This window comes from Magnolia sinica, chromosome 11, assembly GCF_029962835.1.
Source record: "Magnolia sinica isolate HGM2019 chromosome 11, MsV1, whole genome shotgun sequence".
NCBI classification, from domain to species: domain Eukaryota; kingdom Viridiplantae; phylum Streptophyta; class Magnoliopsida; order Magnoliales; family Magnoliaceae; genus Magnolia; species Magnolia sinica.
This window is the reverse complement of record NC_080583.1, coordinates 8,862,267-8,878,227: the sequence shown is the minus strand read 5'-3', so window position 1 is coordinate 8,878,227 and position 15,961 is coordinate 8,862,267. Positions and strand designations below refer to the sequence as shown.

Here is a 15,961-nt window from a genome sequence, read left to right as displayed (position 1 = left end):
ATAAAGTGGACCACACCATAGGAAAGAGTGTGCATTAAACTTCTACCATTGAAAACTTCGTGGGGCCACAGAAATCTTGGTTCCATCTTATATTTGTGTTTTCCTTCATCCATGTCTGTGCGATCTTGTGAACGGGTTGGAAGGAAAATAAACATCACTGTAGGCCCCACGAAGGTTTCAACGGTGGGAATAATTCTTCCCATTGTTTCCTTATGTGTGGTCTACTTGAGCTTTAGATATGCTTAAATTTTCGGTTCAACCTCTAAAGTGACATGAAAAAATAGATGAATGGCATGGATAAACCACATACATTCTTGGTGGGAGTTTATTCGGTACCATAAAAGCTTACTGAAATACTCGTATCTCTTTGCTGCACACTACAAAAGAAATGGATACCTGGAAAAACAAACCGTCTACATGCGAGATGCACATGTTGCCTGTTACGATATAATACAGATCCTATTCTAACAACCACACAAATTAGGTGGTGATGTATTAGGCATGGTGGGGCCAGCGTGATGTATGTGTTTTATATACATCCTGTCCATCCATTTTTCCATCCCATTTTAGGGCCTCAACAAAAAAAATGAAGCAGATAAAAAGCTCGGGTGGACTGCATCACATGAAATAGTGGAGATAATGACACCTATTACTGAAACCTTCCAAGCGCCCATGTAATGTTTATTTGCCACCCAACATATTGATAATGTCACGCGGACCTTGATGAAGGGAAAATACAAATATCAACTTGATCCAAAACTTATGTGGCCCCAAGAAGTTTTTAACGGTGGGATGGTCCACTTGATCTTTGGATCTGCTTCATTTTCAGGTTCGTATCCTAAAATGAGCTGCTGAAATTTATGAATGGACCACGCGGATACAAAACACATACATCGAGGTGTCCCCACATCACCCAACACATCATGGATAGCGTGGCTAACACTACCTGATCCGTATCCAGCCAAACATATCTATCCGGACATTGCCCAAATGGTTTTTGGAAGGGATGCGGATTGCCTGCGAAAGCAATTTCCAAAGATGGAAAGCTCTTAGGAAAGCCAGGTAGGCCCATTGTGATGGTTGTGAGAAATTTAATTTATTCATCCTTTTTGCCATATTATATTACCAGATAAGCCAAAAAAAATAATGCAAATACAATACTCAATTATGTTGCACCACATAGTATTTTTCAGGCTCATTTTTGTGTTTTCAATTTATTATAGTAGGAATGACATTATGAACGGTATAAATGACATACATGCTAAGATGGACTCGCGGAGATTTCAACAGTAGGCACTCATCTGCCCACTTTTTCCTGCCATACAGCCCATTTGAGTTTTAGAATTACATCATTTTTTAATTATATCTTAACATGATCTGGAAAAAAATGGACAAGGTGGATTTTTGGTAAATAGCACGGTTTGCCCACCTAGCTACCTTAGCAGGAAGTTCAGTGGAACCTTTTGCAGGGAATACTCATCCAATTGGAACAGAATGCTTGGAAGATAGAACCGGCTAAGTCCGGCTAAAATGATGATAGTCCAAGCCTTAGGAGCAAATTAGGTGAGACCCTAAACTCACCCAAGTGGGTAGGGTCTTTACCGTGGGGTCCACCTTGATGTATGCATTTTGTATCCGAGTTGTCTATACTTTTTTTTTCCAAATCATTTTAGGTTATCATCCAAAAAATAAATAAAAAATGAACTGATTTTTATTTGTTTTCCTAATGTTAACCGAATGAAACTCATTCACTCAAAATATTAAAAATCATATATATATATATATAGAGAGAGAGAGAGAGAGAGAGAGAGAGAGAGAGAGAGAGAGAGAGAGGTATGCGTCGTGCTCACCTGTGCACCTAGGCACATGCACATCTTTGCAGACATGTCATGGGTGTTTAATCTTAACAGTCCATGTGATGGGGAATCCCATGAAACTCAAAGGTACAAATTTTCATCCTATCTAAAATTCTAGTGGGCCAATAGAAATGTAAGTCAAGGAAGAAAACTATTTTCATTTTTAATAGCTCACCAAAGTTTTGGATCCAAGTAAAACTTGGGCCCAGGAGTTTCATGAGGTTTTGCTTCACATGAAAATTTAGAATTTGAACTCACATCGCTTATGATGAGTTGTTTAAAAAGTTCTTACGAGTTTTGCACAAACTGATGTGTAGCTGAGCATTTAGCTACACACACACATACACACACACGCAGCCTTATCAATGGATTGGATGACAACTAAACACTAAGTAAACATTAAGGTGGGCACTAAGAAGTTTTTAACGGTAAGGTGTTGAATCACTGCTGTTTCTTAGAGTATGGTCTACTTGAGCTCCAGATCTTCTTCGATTTTGAATCATGCCTTAAAATGATTTTAAAAAACGCATGAACGGGGTGGATACAGCACCATCTTGGGCGAGGCCGGGTCCCACCTAATCCTCTCCCCCATGCCCAGCCCACGGTCGAAACCCGGTCCAGGCCGGGTTGGTGGGCAACGGTGCCTAAAACCCGGCCAATTAGATTAGTGTACTTACGTTAGACGTACAAGTTAAGTTTCGTTTATATCATCTGTAATAAATATTTACGTTTACGAAAGAGAGATTTTTCTATTTAAATGCAATCATTGAAGGTCCGATGCGATTAATATTTTCAAGTCCGATCCAGTGGTACCACTACCACCGCAAGCTTACGGTGGTAATGGGGAGATGTGGGGCCCACCTGGTGTATGTATCTCATCTAATCCATATATCAGATGGGTCCCCTCAGGTTACTCTTAGGACCCAAAAACAGCTCGATCCGAAATCTGGTGGGCCATAGCTCACGGAATGGGAGGAATGGCCATCCTTGATTCTCAATGGGGTTCACCTGAGTTTTAGAATAACTTAGTTTTTGTGCTCACCGTTCATCTAGGACAATGAAGGATCTGGACGGTCTGGATTCTATATACACAACACGGTGGCCCCCAATCAATTGGTGGGTTTCCCTGTGGTGTGGCCCACCTGCCGTTTTGTCTAAGAGTATGTGAGGCGGAAGCAGATTGGCTGGTGTACAGCTATATAGTGTAGGTACTCGTCGTGCGAAGATGAGCGATCACGCTCCTCGAGCTCCGAGTTGTACGAACGGTTGAAAGTAGATCAAAGTTATATGGTCTCTAAAATAATGTATTTATTATATTCACCGTTCATCAATTTTTCGACATCATTTTAGAGGACAAGCCAAAAAATGAATTATATCCAAATCTCAACTTGACAACACCACAAGTAGCAGCGGAGGTACCGATTTTCACCGTTAAAACAATCGTAGTGCCAACCATGACGTTTATTTCCCGTGCAATCTGTTCATAGGGTCAAGAGGAAAAACAAATTTCATATTGATTGAAAACTTCCGTGATCTCAAAAACGGGTTTCAATGGTAGACGTTCAATCCATTACTGCTTTTTCCAGTGTGATCCACTTGAACGTTAGAGATGTCTTATTTTTATTCCCTTAGGACGAGCTCGCCTAATACGGTTTGAATATAATATATACCTTGGTGACGTCAATACACCAGCTATATTGCTGCTGTCCCGCACAGCAGCCAATCCTATACACAGATCGGATGTCACGTGGCCACCCTTCACCCCGCTTACCACCAGACAGCCGATTGCGTGGTGTCCGACACACCACCGACCTATGTGATGCGTTGACGTCATCGAATTCTGTGAACCCCACTATGATTTCTGTGTTATATCCACACCATCCATCCATTTGGAGAGATCAACCCAAAAATGAGGCAGATCAAAAACTAAGAGGACCACACCACAAAAAGCAGTGGAGAAATTGATAGCCACCGTTGAAACCATCCAAGGCCCACCATGACGTTTATTTTCCATCCAACCTGTTGATAAGGTCACACAGACCTGGATGAAGGGAAAGAAACAAATATCAGCATGATCCAAAACTTCTGTGGCCCCTAAAATGTTTTCAATGGTAGCGTTCAATCCCCACTGTTTTCTGTGATCCACCTTAGCTTTAGATCGCCTTCAGTTTTGATCTCATGCCCTGAAATGATCTCGAAAAATGGATGGACGGTTTGGATATAACACATACATCATGGTGGGCCCCACAGAACTTCGTGGCCTCATCACATCACCAACTTCGGCACACCACGGAGTCCGCCTCCACAGCTTACGGCCGCATGCTGTATATTTTATCCAAGTTGGGCACACGTGCATAAAAGATCTGGACCTTCCATTTGTCGGGCACATAAGGTGTGGATAATATATATATATATATATATATATAGAGAGAGAGAGAGAGAGAGAGAGAGGAGCCCGGTGATCCTTAGATGTTGGCTGGAGGACTAAGATAACAAATGAATGGCTCAGAAATCTTTCATGGAGCCGTCCGATCATTTCTATATTGGTCTATGACCCGTTGCTCGGGATTTCCCCCATCAGTTTAATACGCGGAGAAGAAACAAAAGATCCAACTACAACAGTTTAACGGTCCAGATCTCACAAACGTGGTGCCACGTGTACGGATATTAAGTGTATAGTTTCTCCATTTCTTCTCGTTTCTAGTAAAAAGTTCATTGAAAGGATGTTTTTGCTCAATGCTCCATTGAGATTCATAGCCTGACCATTTACGATGCAGCCTGCATGGATGCATGGTTAAATGACCAGGACCGTCCATTTCAGAACTGTTACTGTGGAGAGGCACTCATGTGAAAATCACACCGTCAAAAATAAAAATCATCAATGTGGTGGAAAAGTTGGTCTATAGAACGGTTGAGATCGCTCAGTGGTACAAGCCCATCAAATGGGCCACCGGGATAGGACGTGTGCCGTAGTCATCTCTCAGAAAATTATATTTCCGTGGCCCACGGTTCAACGATCCAAACAGTTGATATCATGGCCCACCATGGATGGCTCATTGATCAAAATCCTCAGGACTGAAAGAACCCTGACCGTTTAAATAGGTGGTCAACAAATAGACGGTTAGTAGAGAAAGACTGACACTCACATTCATCTATAAAAAGATCGAATATTACAATAGCTAGGTTCTTCCGAGGTTACGAATTTTTGGTGCATAGGCCGTCCGCCGTGAGGCAAGTCATATCAACGGCTAGCATCGATCAATTGCACATCTTGCACGGTCCGGATCTTTTCATGTGGGAGATTTTGGTGCATTTTCCATCTGCCGTGCGACTCAAATCAATAGGCCAATGGTCTGGATTACCAAACCATGGGCTCCAACTGTCAGGATTGAAAAGCCGTGTATACCCTGCAATATATAGTGTGTTTAAAGGGCCTACTTGATGGATGGCCTGGATTTTGTACATACACGGCGCGAAAACGTATATTAGCCAACAGTTTTCTGGGGCCATACGTATGTATGACCTTAACCGTCCAAGGGGTGGGCCCCCAGACGGATAGGCCACAGGCAAAGTACGATTTTCCACAAACGATCCTAAACGTTCAATCCATTGAACATTAAAGTCCTTTTTTTTTGAATGGTTAAGATCATCTTTATAGAAAGAAAAGTGGGTCCCACACTAATCCACGTGCCCCAGCTGGCGGATTTAACTTCAGTAGTCCGGAGGACTACCTTCCTCTCTACCCGTCTCAAAATCCTTTTACCAAGTACGAACAAAGAAACTCCTTCGGAGTTCTTCGTCCCTTTCCCGGAAATTCCCAGACGGTCGATAATGCTCTACAACAGGTGCTGCAGGGAGCCGGTGCAACAAAAATCTCCGTGGGGCCCACTGCGATGTCTGCGACAAATCCACTCCGTTCATCAGTTGCGCCAGCTCATATTAGAGCATTATTAAAAAATAAGAAGATCCGAAGTTCAGGTGCGCCACACCTTAGGAAATAGTAAGAATGGGGTTGCCCAACGTTGAAATGTTCCTGGGGCCACCGAAGATTTTGGGATTCACGCAATGTTTGTGTCCCTTCATCCCGGTGGATTCACCATTTGAACGGGTTAGATGGCATACAAGCTTCACGGTGGACCTAAGAAGGTTTCAACGGTGGGGCCCTTCCTTCCCTCTATTTCCTATGGTGTGGCCCAGTTGAGTTTTGCATGTGACTTATATTTAGGTCCACGTCCCAACATGAGCTAGCACAACTGATGAACGGGGTGGATGTCACGCTGACATCACAGTGGAACCACAGAGGTTATTGTTGCACGGGCTCCCTACACCAACCGCTGTAGGATACTCGCGTCCAGTAGCTTCCCTAAGATGAACGGCAACTCTCTCTGTACACGTGGCCACGTGGACGGCCTAGATGAAGCATGTATGGCTGTTCGAAGTCCTGCAAAAACAATAAAAATAATAAAACAGAAAAAGGGCATCGACGCCCTGGGCGTCAAAAGGGGGCGTCAAGACTCGAAAAAAAAAGAAAAAAGAAAAAAGAAAAAAAAAAACTGTATATCTCCCATCTGCTGACTCCTTCCACGTGTCAACCTGTGAATAGCGTCCCCATCGCTGACGTGGCGAGCCACGGGAATTGGCGGGAGAAGATTCCGCAACAAAAGATATTTTCGCCGGAGACTTGCCAGCTGGCCCAACCATCTCGTCCCTCCACGTCGTCTACCAGCTGGGCCCCACATCCCCCCAAAACCAAAATACCGCGAGAAAAACCCCCAACCCAAATGCACGAGTCATGCGCCCCAAATTCACGCGAAACCCAAACCCAAATTAGATTCCCCCGTCGAAAGCGAGAAAAAGCTCAAAACTCGCGCGCCATCCAACGCTCGAGAGGACGCCACGTGTACACGATCCCCACATCGTCTCCGTCCGTGACAGATAGGACGGTCAGCTCACGGGCAGCGCGGAGAGCCCATCTACCATCGGATCCTTGCCTCAGGACAAACCTACGGCAGAGATTAATCCCGGGCAGATCTGGATTGCCTTTATATTGCGGTGTCGCTGCTCTCTCCATCCTCGCTTCTGAGGGTCTTCCAAAACCCTCGTCTATTTTTCCAGAATTTCTCCGATTTTCTTCCCGTTTTGCCCCCCTCCCGATCTCCGGCCGATCCCGGCGCCAAGATCCCTTCCTCCGGCGGCCTTCCCCGACCAGATCCCACCCTTTTTCCGGCGAATCTCGCGCCGATTCCATGTTCCACTGCCTCCATCCGCCCAAATCCCGCCGGAAAACCGCCGGATTCCGTCAGATCTGACGGGATCCCCGTTCATGCATGGCGTCCGCTCTGCTTGCCAGCCGGAATGAGCCGTACTGGGGAGAACGGAAGGTGTATATGAGGAAAAACCCTAACCCTAACCCTAAATCAAACCCTAACCCTAACCCTAATTCTAAGAAGCTGATCTTAGATCCGTTAGACCAGATCCATGTCCGGCAACCCGAAGAACCGACGACCGTCGCCGCAGCGGCCGCTGCCGCCTCCGACGACTCGTCATCGCTCAACCGGAAATCGATCAGCCTCAACCGGAAGGAATCTGCCCCGGCCGCTGCCACCGCTGGATACATCACCTTCAACATCGCTGCGTATTCGAGGCGGGAGCTTCGAGATCTGAAGAAGCGCCTGGTCTCGGAGCTAGAGAAGGTCCGGAGCTTGAGCCACCGGATTGATCGAGAATTCCAGTCTAGATCTGGATACAGCGCATCTCAGTTCTCCGGGAACTACTGCGGCGGCCGCGAGGTGACGTCTGCACGCCCCCCCGCGCTGAATCTCTCGGCGTTGGATGGGGCTCCTTTCTCCGATGGAGCTAAGGAGAAGCGGACACCAAAGGCAAACCAGTACTACCGGCCGTCCGAGTTCCTGATCGGGAAGGAGAAGCTGCCGCCTCCTCCAGAGGCCAAGAAAGCTTCTGGAAGCAAGCGGCCCCTGGCCCCGCCGGTGTTGGCTCGCGATCCAAAGCGTCCGGCGTCTGAGTCATCCACCGGGAACTTTCTTACCTCTGCGATGAAGAAGTGCAGCCAGATCTTGATAAAGCTGATGAAGCACAAGCACGGCTGGATCTTCAATGTTCCTGTTGATGTTGTCGGCATGGGCCTCCATGATTACCACCAGATCATCAAGCATCCGATGGATCTAGGGACTGTGAAGTCGAAAATGATGAAGAATCTCTACAATTCGCCGCTTGAGTTTGCTGCAGATGTGCGGCTGACCTTCAACAATGCGCAGATTTACAATCCGAAGGGCCACGATGTGTATGCTGCGGCAGAACAGCTCCTGGGCCGCTTTGAGGAGATGTTCAGCCCTGTGTACAGGGGGTATGAGGATGAGCTGCGGACAATTGAGATGGAGGAGATCCGGCGAAATTCGTGGAACCAGATCCCTGCAACGACACCGGAGAGTGTCAAGAGGCCTGACCCGAGTCCAACACCAACTCCAACTCCTCCAGCCCCTATGTTGAACCCACCACCGATCCAAAACCCCTCACCGGCCTCAGCCAAGCCCTCGATGATGAGACCAATGACAGGGAAGCAGCCAAAGCCAAAGGCAAAAGACCCTAACAAGCGGGAGATGAGCTATGATGAGAAGCAGAAGCTGGGCATGAACCTTCAGAGCCTCCCAGCGGAGAAGATGGACCAGGTGGTGCAGATTATAAAGCGGAGAAATCCCAATCTGTCTCACCATGGGGATGAGATCGAGGTTGATATTGAGGTTGTTGACACGGAGACACTGTGGGAACTCGATCGGTTTGTGTCTAATTGCAAGAAGATGATGAGCAAGTTGAAGAGGCAGGCGCTTGCCACAAACCAGATCATGGCATCCGCCCCTGAGGGCAACAAGGTAATAAGATCGAATACCTCGGATCATACAAAATCCCATGAAATCCTTCTTGAGTATTTGATTGCTGATGTGAATTTGCATGTTTTACAGTCTCCTCCTCCTGCGGTTGACACAACTGAGGAAGCTGCATCCGCAAAGAAGGGCAGCAAGAAAGGGGAAATAGGTGAGGAAGATGTTGACATTGGTGAGGACATGCCGTCAACAAACTTCCCGCCGGTTGAGATAGAGAAGGACACTGCTGGGAACGCCAGCCGGTCAAGCAGCTCTAGCAGCTCCAGTAGCGATTCTTCATCATCCAGTGGTACTTTAACAGACCCATCAACACTGCTTCAAAGATGGAATGGAAGTTTGGATTTTAGCCCACTCACTTCAATTTTTATTGTTGCAGATTCGGATTCAGGCAGCTCGTCGGGGAGTGATTCCGATGCGGATGATGCACAATCGCCATTGGCAGGATCAAAAGCCACTTCCCCGAGAAGCTAGATGGTTGTGATCTGGTGGGGCAAGCCTTGATTTGGGGTCAGCAGAGTGGGAAAAGCTGGTGTTGAAGAAATATGGGTGAGAGCGAGGTATGGCATAATACTCAACTGCCTTTATTACTCTTGTTGATGATGATGTTAGATAGATAGATAGACTACAGAGGAAAATGGAGATCTGAGGATTTGTGGGTTTTTCTTTTTTCTTCTTTTTCGTCCTTTTGGTTGCAGTTTTAAGGAGGGAATGTGGCTGGCAATGTGTATCATATGTAAAGAGAGGACCAAAGAAGAAGGTAGATTAGGGTTAGGTCAGATTTAGATGATAGAGAGAGAGGGAGAGAGAGAGAGAGAGATTTTGTACCATACAGAAAAGGGCTGATGATTTTCCCATCAAAAGGCTTTTGGCAAAAATATAATTCTTTCTTGTTTTTCCAGAGAGACAGTGATCAATGGGCCCACTACCGTCCATCATCATCACCATCCCAGGACATGAATTATTACCCAACAAACATGTTAAGAAAGAAAAAAAAAAAAGAAAGAAAAGAAAAAGCAAGAGCAGATTATCAAAAAGGAGAAAGATGGGGTTGCCTTGAATGACAAGCATGTGGGGTGGGATTTGAGGATTGTGGGCCCCACGCACCCTCTTTTTTTTTTCTTTTTTTTTTTTAAATCCTTGTTTCCCTTCTCTTTTGTTCTTTTTTCCTCTCTCTGTGTTGCCTGTGTAGGTGTGGGTGTGGGTGTGGGTATTTGTAACTATAACAGCTGTTTCAGCTCTCGGCCCCCCCCTTTTTTTTTTTTTTTTTAAATTTGATAATCAAAGGGATCTCCGAATCCTGGTTTTGAGGTGTTAATCTATGAACTGATTTGGGATAGAAATTTAAAAATAGAACATGTAACCCAGTAGTAACTATTCCAAGTATTAAAATGGCAAAGTGATGCAAGGGATCACCAAATTACACACCAGCCTTGCATATACTGGGGACCAGCATATCAATGGTCCAGATCATGTGCACTGTGCAGTAACAAGGATGTGGAAACCCATGTTTGCAGATTTTGAGGCTACTCTGTAAATAAATAAAAAGGCGGGGACCAAATAGCTGGAACAGAGGTTTGAGAAAGACCGACGTTACCAAATGAGATAAGAGGGAGTAGATGTGGTAAAAGAGTAATGCAATCCCTCGGACGTGCAAATATATAGCCAAGCTTCAAATACACATGACTATTAAAAAAACGCAATCAACTCGATCGAATCTGCATAAGAAGATGATGTAGCCAAACATATATATATAAAAAAAAAAGGCCACGAGTTCAAGTTCTTTGCCAGGTTAAAAGGGTCCTCACATCATTCCCAGCTACGCATTTTTTGTGGTATAAGATGTGAGGTTTGGAAATCTTGCTTATCAAAATGACCCGTAGGACTGCCCAACCATTGTTTTTCTATCCAATACCTATCTTGGTCGTTTCCCATAATATGCAATGATAAAAATAAAACATAAAAAATAAAAACACTTGCCTTTGTTGTTTCATACTCATACTTGTTTCAGGAAGAGTAAGACCAGAATGCAATAAGACGGCTATTATCAGGTACAATTTTCCAGGCCCACCCAAGTGGGTCTACTCATGATCCACAGTCAAGACTCTGGAATGGTGATCACCAAAGGAATAACCATGATTGGATGATCACAACCACAGGATTAAGGACATGCAAAATAGATGGTATAACTGATGACGGTCTCACCGTGTTCATAGTAGAAGCACTCGATCAGTATGATGTTGCAGACAAATCCGCTGCGGACACTTCCTATCTGATGATAGGTCATGTTCATCGAAGGCCCACTTGGCCCCACATAAATTGGTGCAATAAAAAGGTTTTTTTTTTTTTTTTTAATTTCGTTTGGATGTATCGGATCAGAGGTCAGAAATGCAGTATCCAATATAGAGAGAGCAATGATCCATGATATCTGAAAGGCAATGAAGTATATAATATTACCTGTGGAAGGCAATGATGTGTATATAATATTACCTGTAGAAAGCAATGCCCATAGAGCTATTCAGAAATATTTCAGCAATACAGGCAACATATCTTAAACACCACAAGTGAATCAAACAAAGAGTTAGTCAAACCTAGTTTCCCATTAAATGTTTAAAACTCTATATATTTAAGAGGATAGGCTGCAGACAAACTCATTTTTTGGGCACACCAAATTAGATCAATTTTATTCAGAAAAAAAAAACAGAGATGGGTGGTTGCCACCCATTGATAAAACTATGTAGAAGAGGAATTTTTTTTAGCAAAGATTTTTGAAAAGCATGGATTTGGGAGGCAAAGAACAAGTTTGACCATCTACATGCATCATTATATATATATGTATATATATAAGTATTCTATTTTAACCTTATTTATCTCTAATACATAGACATGCATATGAAGTTATGAACAAATAGCCATTTTTTTTTATTAAACCTGAACTCTCCTTTCTCCAAATTTTTGGCAGAAATGGGCACACGTGTAAAACCTGAGTTCCATGGCTAAAAAAATGTTGGAACTAACTTATTTGGCGATCTCACCTATAGAAAGAAGATGTTATTTATAAATTGACAAAAAATACAAATACAAGAAGATTATTGGATTTAAAGAGGACCCTAGTGGAATCATGCCAGATGACATGGACCATAGGAGAGGGAAGCAGGACTGAGATTTCGAAGCAGCGGTTGGGTCACCTTGAGTAGACTATACCTAAAACAACAGGTTCAACAAGAACTCTTAAATATGAAAATTCCCAACTCCACGCTAGAGCCATGCTAGAGAGAATGTATAGCATCCATTCTCGATTCCCATCATTGCTATATAACCGTCTGCCTAAAAATGTTCTTGGTCACAAGTGTTTAGTAGCTCCTCATCATCTTCAAATACATTGTCATCACGACCATGTTCTTGTTTTTTCCACTCTTGTATCGTCCTTAACCTAATGGACGCACGCCATACTCTAGTCCACCACCTTGGCTCCCTACCTCAGTCGGAAAACTTTCGATCTCTTCATCCAGGCCTCAGCCAAGTGATTGGTAAGCCAACAGTCAGGATTGAACATTATCTTGATAATCCTAGAACAAGCAAGTAGCAAGTAGCTCCTTTCAACTTACTGCTCTCCAACCCAAGCTGAATATGAAGAAAGATATCAAAGTCACAACAGATTCTGCTCATTTCCTTCACTCAGCCAATTGCATACAACTTAATCAGATCCATCACTCCAGTGTAACCTTCCAAGCTATAACCCCACACAAATACTTACTGGGGTTTGGGGTTGAAGATTCAAGGCAATCTTTGTTGCAGGAAAACTGAAATGAAGACCTGAGACAGGAATGTTCCATTAGAATTTTCAACCTAAGTCACAATATCCAAGATAGAGTCTGCCCAATGCTCCACCACCACAGATGATTCATGATCACCATTTGGGTCGGCCCCATCAGCACCGTTTGCCTATCTTGGAGAATCAGATGTCCTTGCCAGGTGTTGTAATGACATTAGATGGCCCTAATCAACTTGCCTGCCTAACCATTTAATTATGTGCCACATGGATGGGTCACATGTTAATCATCAATCACATGCCCCAAGCGGCATGCGCAAACACTTCTAACCACCACAACATACACTCATTGTCCACCTTCATTGTTCATGCTATTATTGATCCAGAACACTGCAAACTACTAGAGCATCATTTTGGAGGTACAATCAGTGTTTGTCTTGTGATTTTGTAGGCTTGTTTGGCTGACATTTACTTGAAAAAAACTGCATTTCAAAATAACGCTATTCTTGGGTTCCTCATTCCACTATTTGTCTAATTGATTTAGGATCTGTTTGGAAGACCAAATAGAAGAGAAACCTTCACCCACTTCTTCAGAAATGCTTCATGTTTGGGAGAAACTACAGCTCAGATTTACTGTATGATTGACACTAAGTCCTTAATTCCGTAACTTCGGCTCCACTTCATGTTTGCTTCACGTCAAGCATTTTCATATTTCCTATGTGGGTGTCTTGGAGCTATTCCTAATCCTGCAAGTTATCTCTCATAAACAATGGGTCCCTCTAATCTTGATCATCCTAGTATCCATCTAAACCAACGTCAACTAAATCGCCAACCCCCTTACATTTCACATTCTGATTCTGCAACCTGAATTGTGGGCCATTTGCAATCTCAATGGCCGCTTTTGTCAATGGGAAATCTTGGTTCTATACTCCTACTGTAGATTAACTTGTTATGTCAATCTATATTCAGAATATAGAGATTAATATTTTGATTAATGGAACATCATGCATATAAATAATATTATGCATGGGGAACTATAACTTATTTTGTAGATGCATGGGCCATGGTTGCTCTATCCACGCCATTGATATGATAAGCCCCGAGTGTACCCCTGCATCCAGACCCCACTCGAGCCCGGTGTGAAAACGCTCCTGCATTAATCACCCCCGATGAGGAGTTTCGAACAAAAGACCTCCTGCTCTGATACCACTTTGATGAAAGACAACTAACCACTTGCTCTAAAAGCTCGAACTGATGGAGCGTGGCGAATCAATCCCTTTATCTCATAGCCCAAGCCCCACATCCCATGGGTTAGGTCCTCGACCGAACCCCCTTCATGGACCCCACATCCCATAGGTTCCACCTCACACAGGCCCCCCACCTCAAGTGTGCCCCCGCATCCCACATCCACCCCACTCGAGCCTGATGTGAAATTGTCCCTACATTACACATTCAATGAAGGAAAGGCCAAAGATTCAAGGCTAGGATCTTCTAATGTGGGAGATTTTGGAAGAATGGTCCATCCATGATGAGGGCCATCGGATCAATGGTTTGGATAAACCAACCATGAGCCCCACATCAACAAGCTAAGTTCTGAACAGTGAGTTCCCTCTTCGTTCCTCTAATAATATGCACAATTTCATATATAAATCACAACAATATCCATTTGTATATAAAACTATGTTGTATTGTATATATCTAGCGTACCCCCCAATTTCTTACCCCTCATGTACCACAAATTGGTGGAAGTAGCTCACATGTTACAATGCTAGTAGGTAACCTTGATCCAAACATTTTCCGGACATCAAACGAAATCTAGGATGATATAATAATCAATGACTTGATTCTAACAGTGGTTTATAGTTTGGACCTCAAGCATATGGCGAACCATCTAGGTAGCATATCCATCTACCCCTTTCATTTTATTTTGTTCTTCGTACCTCTGCAATATATAACAAGAACTGCCAAGTTCCCCTCCCTCCCTCTTTCAAAACAACTAAACCATGCCAATGTGAAAGGATATGAGATGGGCTTTGGAGCTGCTAAAAGGACATTTAGGTGATTAGGGAGGATGCTAAGTTGTCTCAAAGAAACCTACTTTTTACAATCATTTCCCTCCCTCCTTCCCTATATCTCTGAATAAGAATGAGTTGTGTGTGTGCACACTAGGCCTTAATCTCTGAATTTTATGTGTGTGTGTGTGCACTTGGTCTTAATCTCTGAATTTGTGTGCATGTGCGCGTGCGCAAGTGTATGGACTTGTATCTCGGAATGATTTCTATCAGTCCAAAACTAAATTTGCCATGCTCTCTAAACTGTCATTTCTCTACCGAGGGTTCTCTTTGAATGACATCAAACAACCAAAAATTTCATGCACCTACCTAAGCCCTACTTTCTTTGTTGAATTGGAGTCCCTATAAATCTTCCACAGCCTATGTGGTTCATTCTCCCATGATATGTGCACCTAAATGGGGTGTTGCGGTCATAAGTGACAAATGTATCATGGGAAAGTTATCCTAGACTTTGCTCTAGTAAGAATAAAGAGGAATGTTACCATGACGCATGTGTTTCAAATCCACCAAAACACAAGTGATAGGGACTGTTAATTTGGTGGCCACCATGTGGATGGAGCCATATTCCGGATGCAAGGAAACACACGGAAGGGATGCTTTGCTCGAAACAGAGCAATTCCAAATGCAACAGGCAAAACTTGTGACTGGACAGTCAGTTTGGCCTATAGCGCATCATGTGATCACCTGCCAAAAGAAATAGTCCCAATCCCCATACATGTTGCCCATGTGTAACATGACAATGCCACTTCAAGAGTCTCTATGACGTGACCGTCGTAATTGCATTTCTCGAAGTGAAAAATGCTAGCAACAGAATATATTTTTTCTAAAATTGGTTCATTCAATCCCTGCAAGAATCCTAAAAACACACTCCCTTTTTTTTATTCTTGATCCCTCGACACATGTACTCATGGAATGTTAGAGAATCAGCCATATACAATCCTTGTCACATTCGTTACCCATGCCCATCCAACAAAAGAAGGCTCACAACATCCACTGCTTAGTTATTTCAGCACCAGATCAATCACTATAGCAATATCCTATCACTTGTGTTGTCACTTGGTAGTAGCGATCAAAGTCTTGGTTCCATTCGTAATGATTTTTGCAGGAGGCACCCAAAAATTGATTCTAGGTAAGTTCATGTTATTCATGTTTCAAGCTAGTTTCATCAAGTTCTCTAGAAGCAAAAAGGATCAGCCAAACTGGACGATCAAGACGAAATCTTTTGGACAAAAGCAGCCAAATCTAAATGTGGAAGAATTTCCCTAAATTAGTAACAAATCCAACCTATCGGTATGGTATCCAATCTCTATAATCTAGACAACAACACATGCATCCTAGTCAGACAGAGAGACTTCTAGAAGCCCA

At 43.6% G+C, this 15,961-nt stretch overlaps 1 protein-coding gene across 3 annotated transcripts; it reads left to right on the top strand.

Moving 5' to 3' along the window:
• The first annotated feature begins 7,183 nt into the window (after positions 1–7,183).
• On the top strand, positions 7,184–9,994 carry LOC131218758 (transcription factor GTE7-like). Of its 3 annotated transcripts, none has more exons than XR_009157851.1 (3): positions 7,184–9,044; positions 9,132–9,312; positions 9,451–9,994. XR_009157851.1 is itself a non-coding variant. In XM_058213534.1 (3 exons), exons 1-3 carry the CDS (start codon positions 7,184–7,186, stop codon positions 9,224–9,226), a joined length of 1,866 nt encoding a protein of 621 aa, XP_058069517.1. In that variant the 3' UTR covers positions 9,227–9,994. The 3 variants fall into 3 exon arrangements, 2 of the variants coding, with proteins under 2 accessions (XP_058069517.1, XP_058069516.1); XM_058213534.1 differs by having other exon boundaries at positions 7,184–8,743; positions 8,834–9,044; positions 9,132–9,994; XM_058213533.1 differs by having other exon boundaries at positions 9,132–9,994.
• Positions 9,995–15,961: the final 5,967 nt, after the last annotated feature.

Excerpts from the sequence above, each read along its gene's own strand:
- LOC131218758 (XM_058213533.1), top strand. The coding sequence starts at position 7,184 with ATGGCGTCCGCTCTGCTTGCCAGCCGGAATGAGCCGTACTGGGGAGAA. Across the intron at positions 9,045-9,131 it reads CGATTCTTCATCATCCAGTG|ATTCGGATTCAGGCAGCTCG; the intron begins GTACTTTAACAG and ends TTATTGTTGCAG.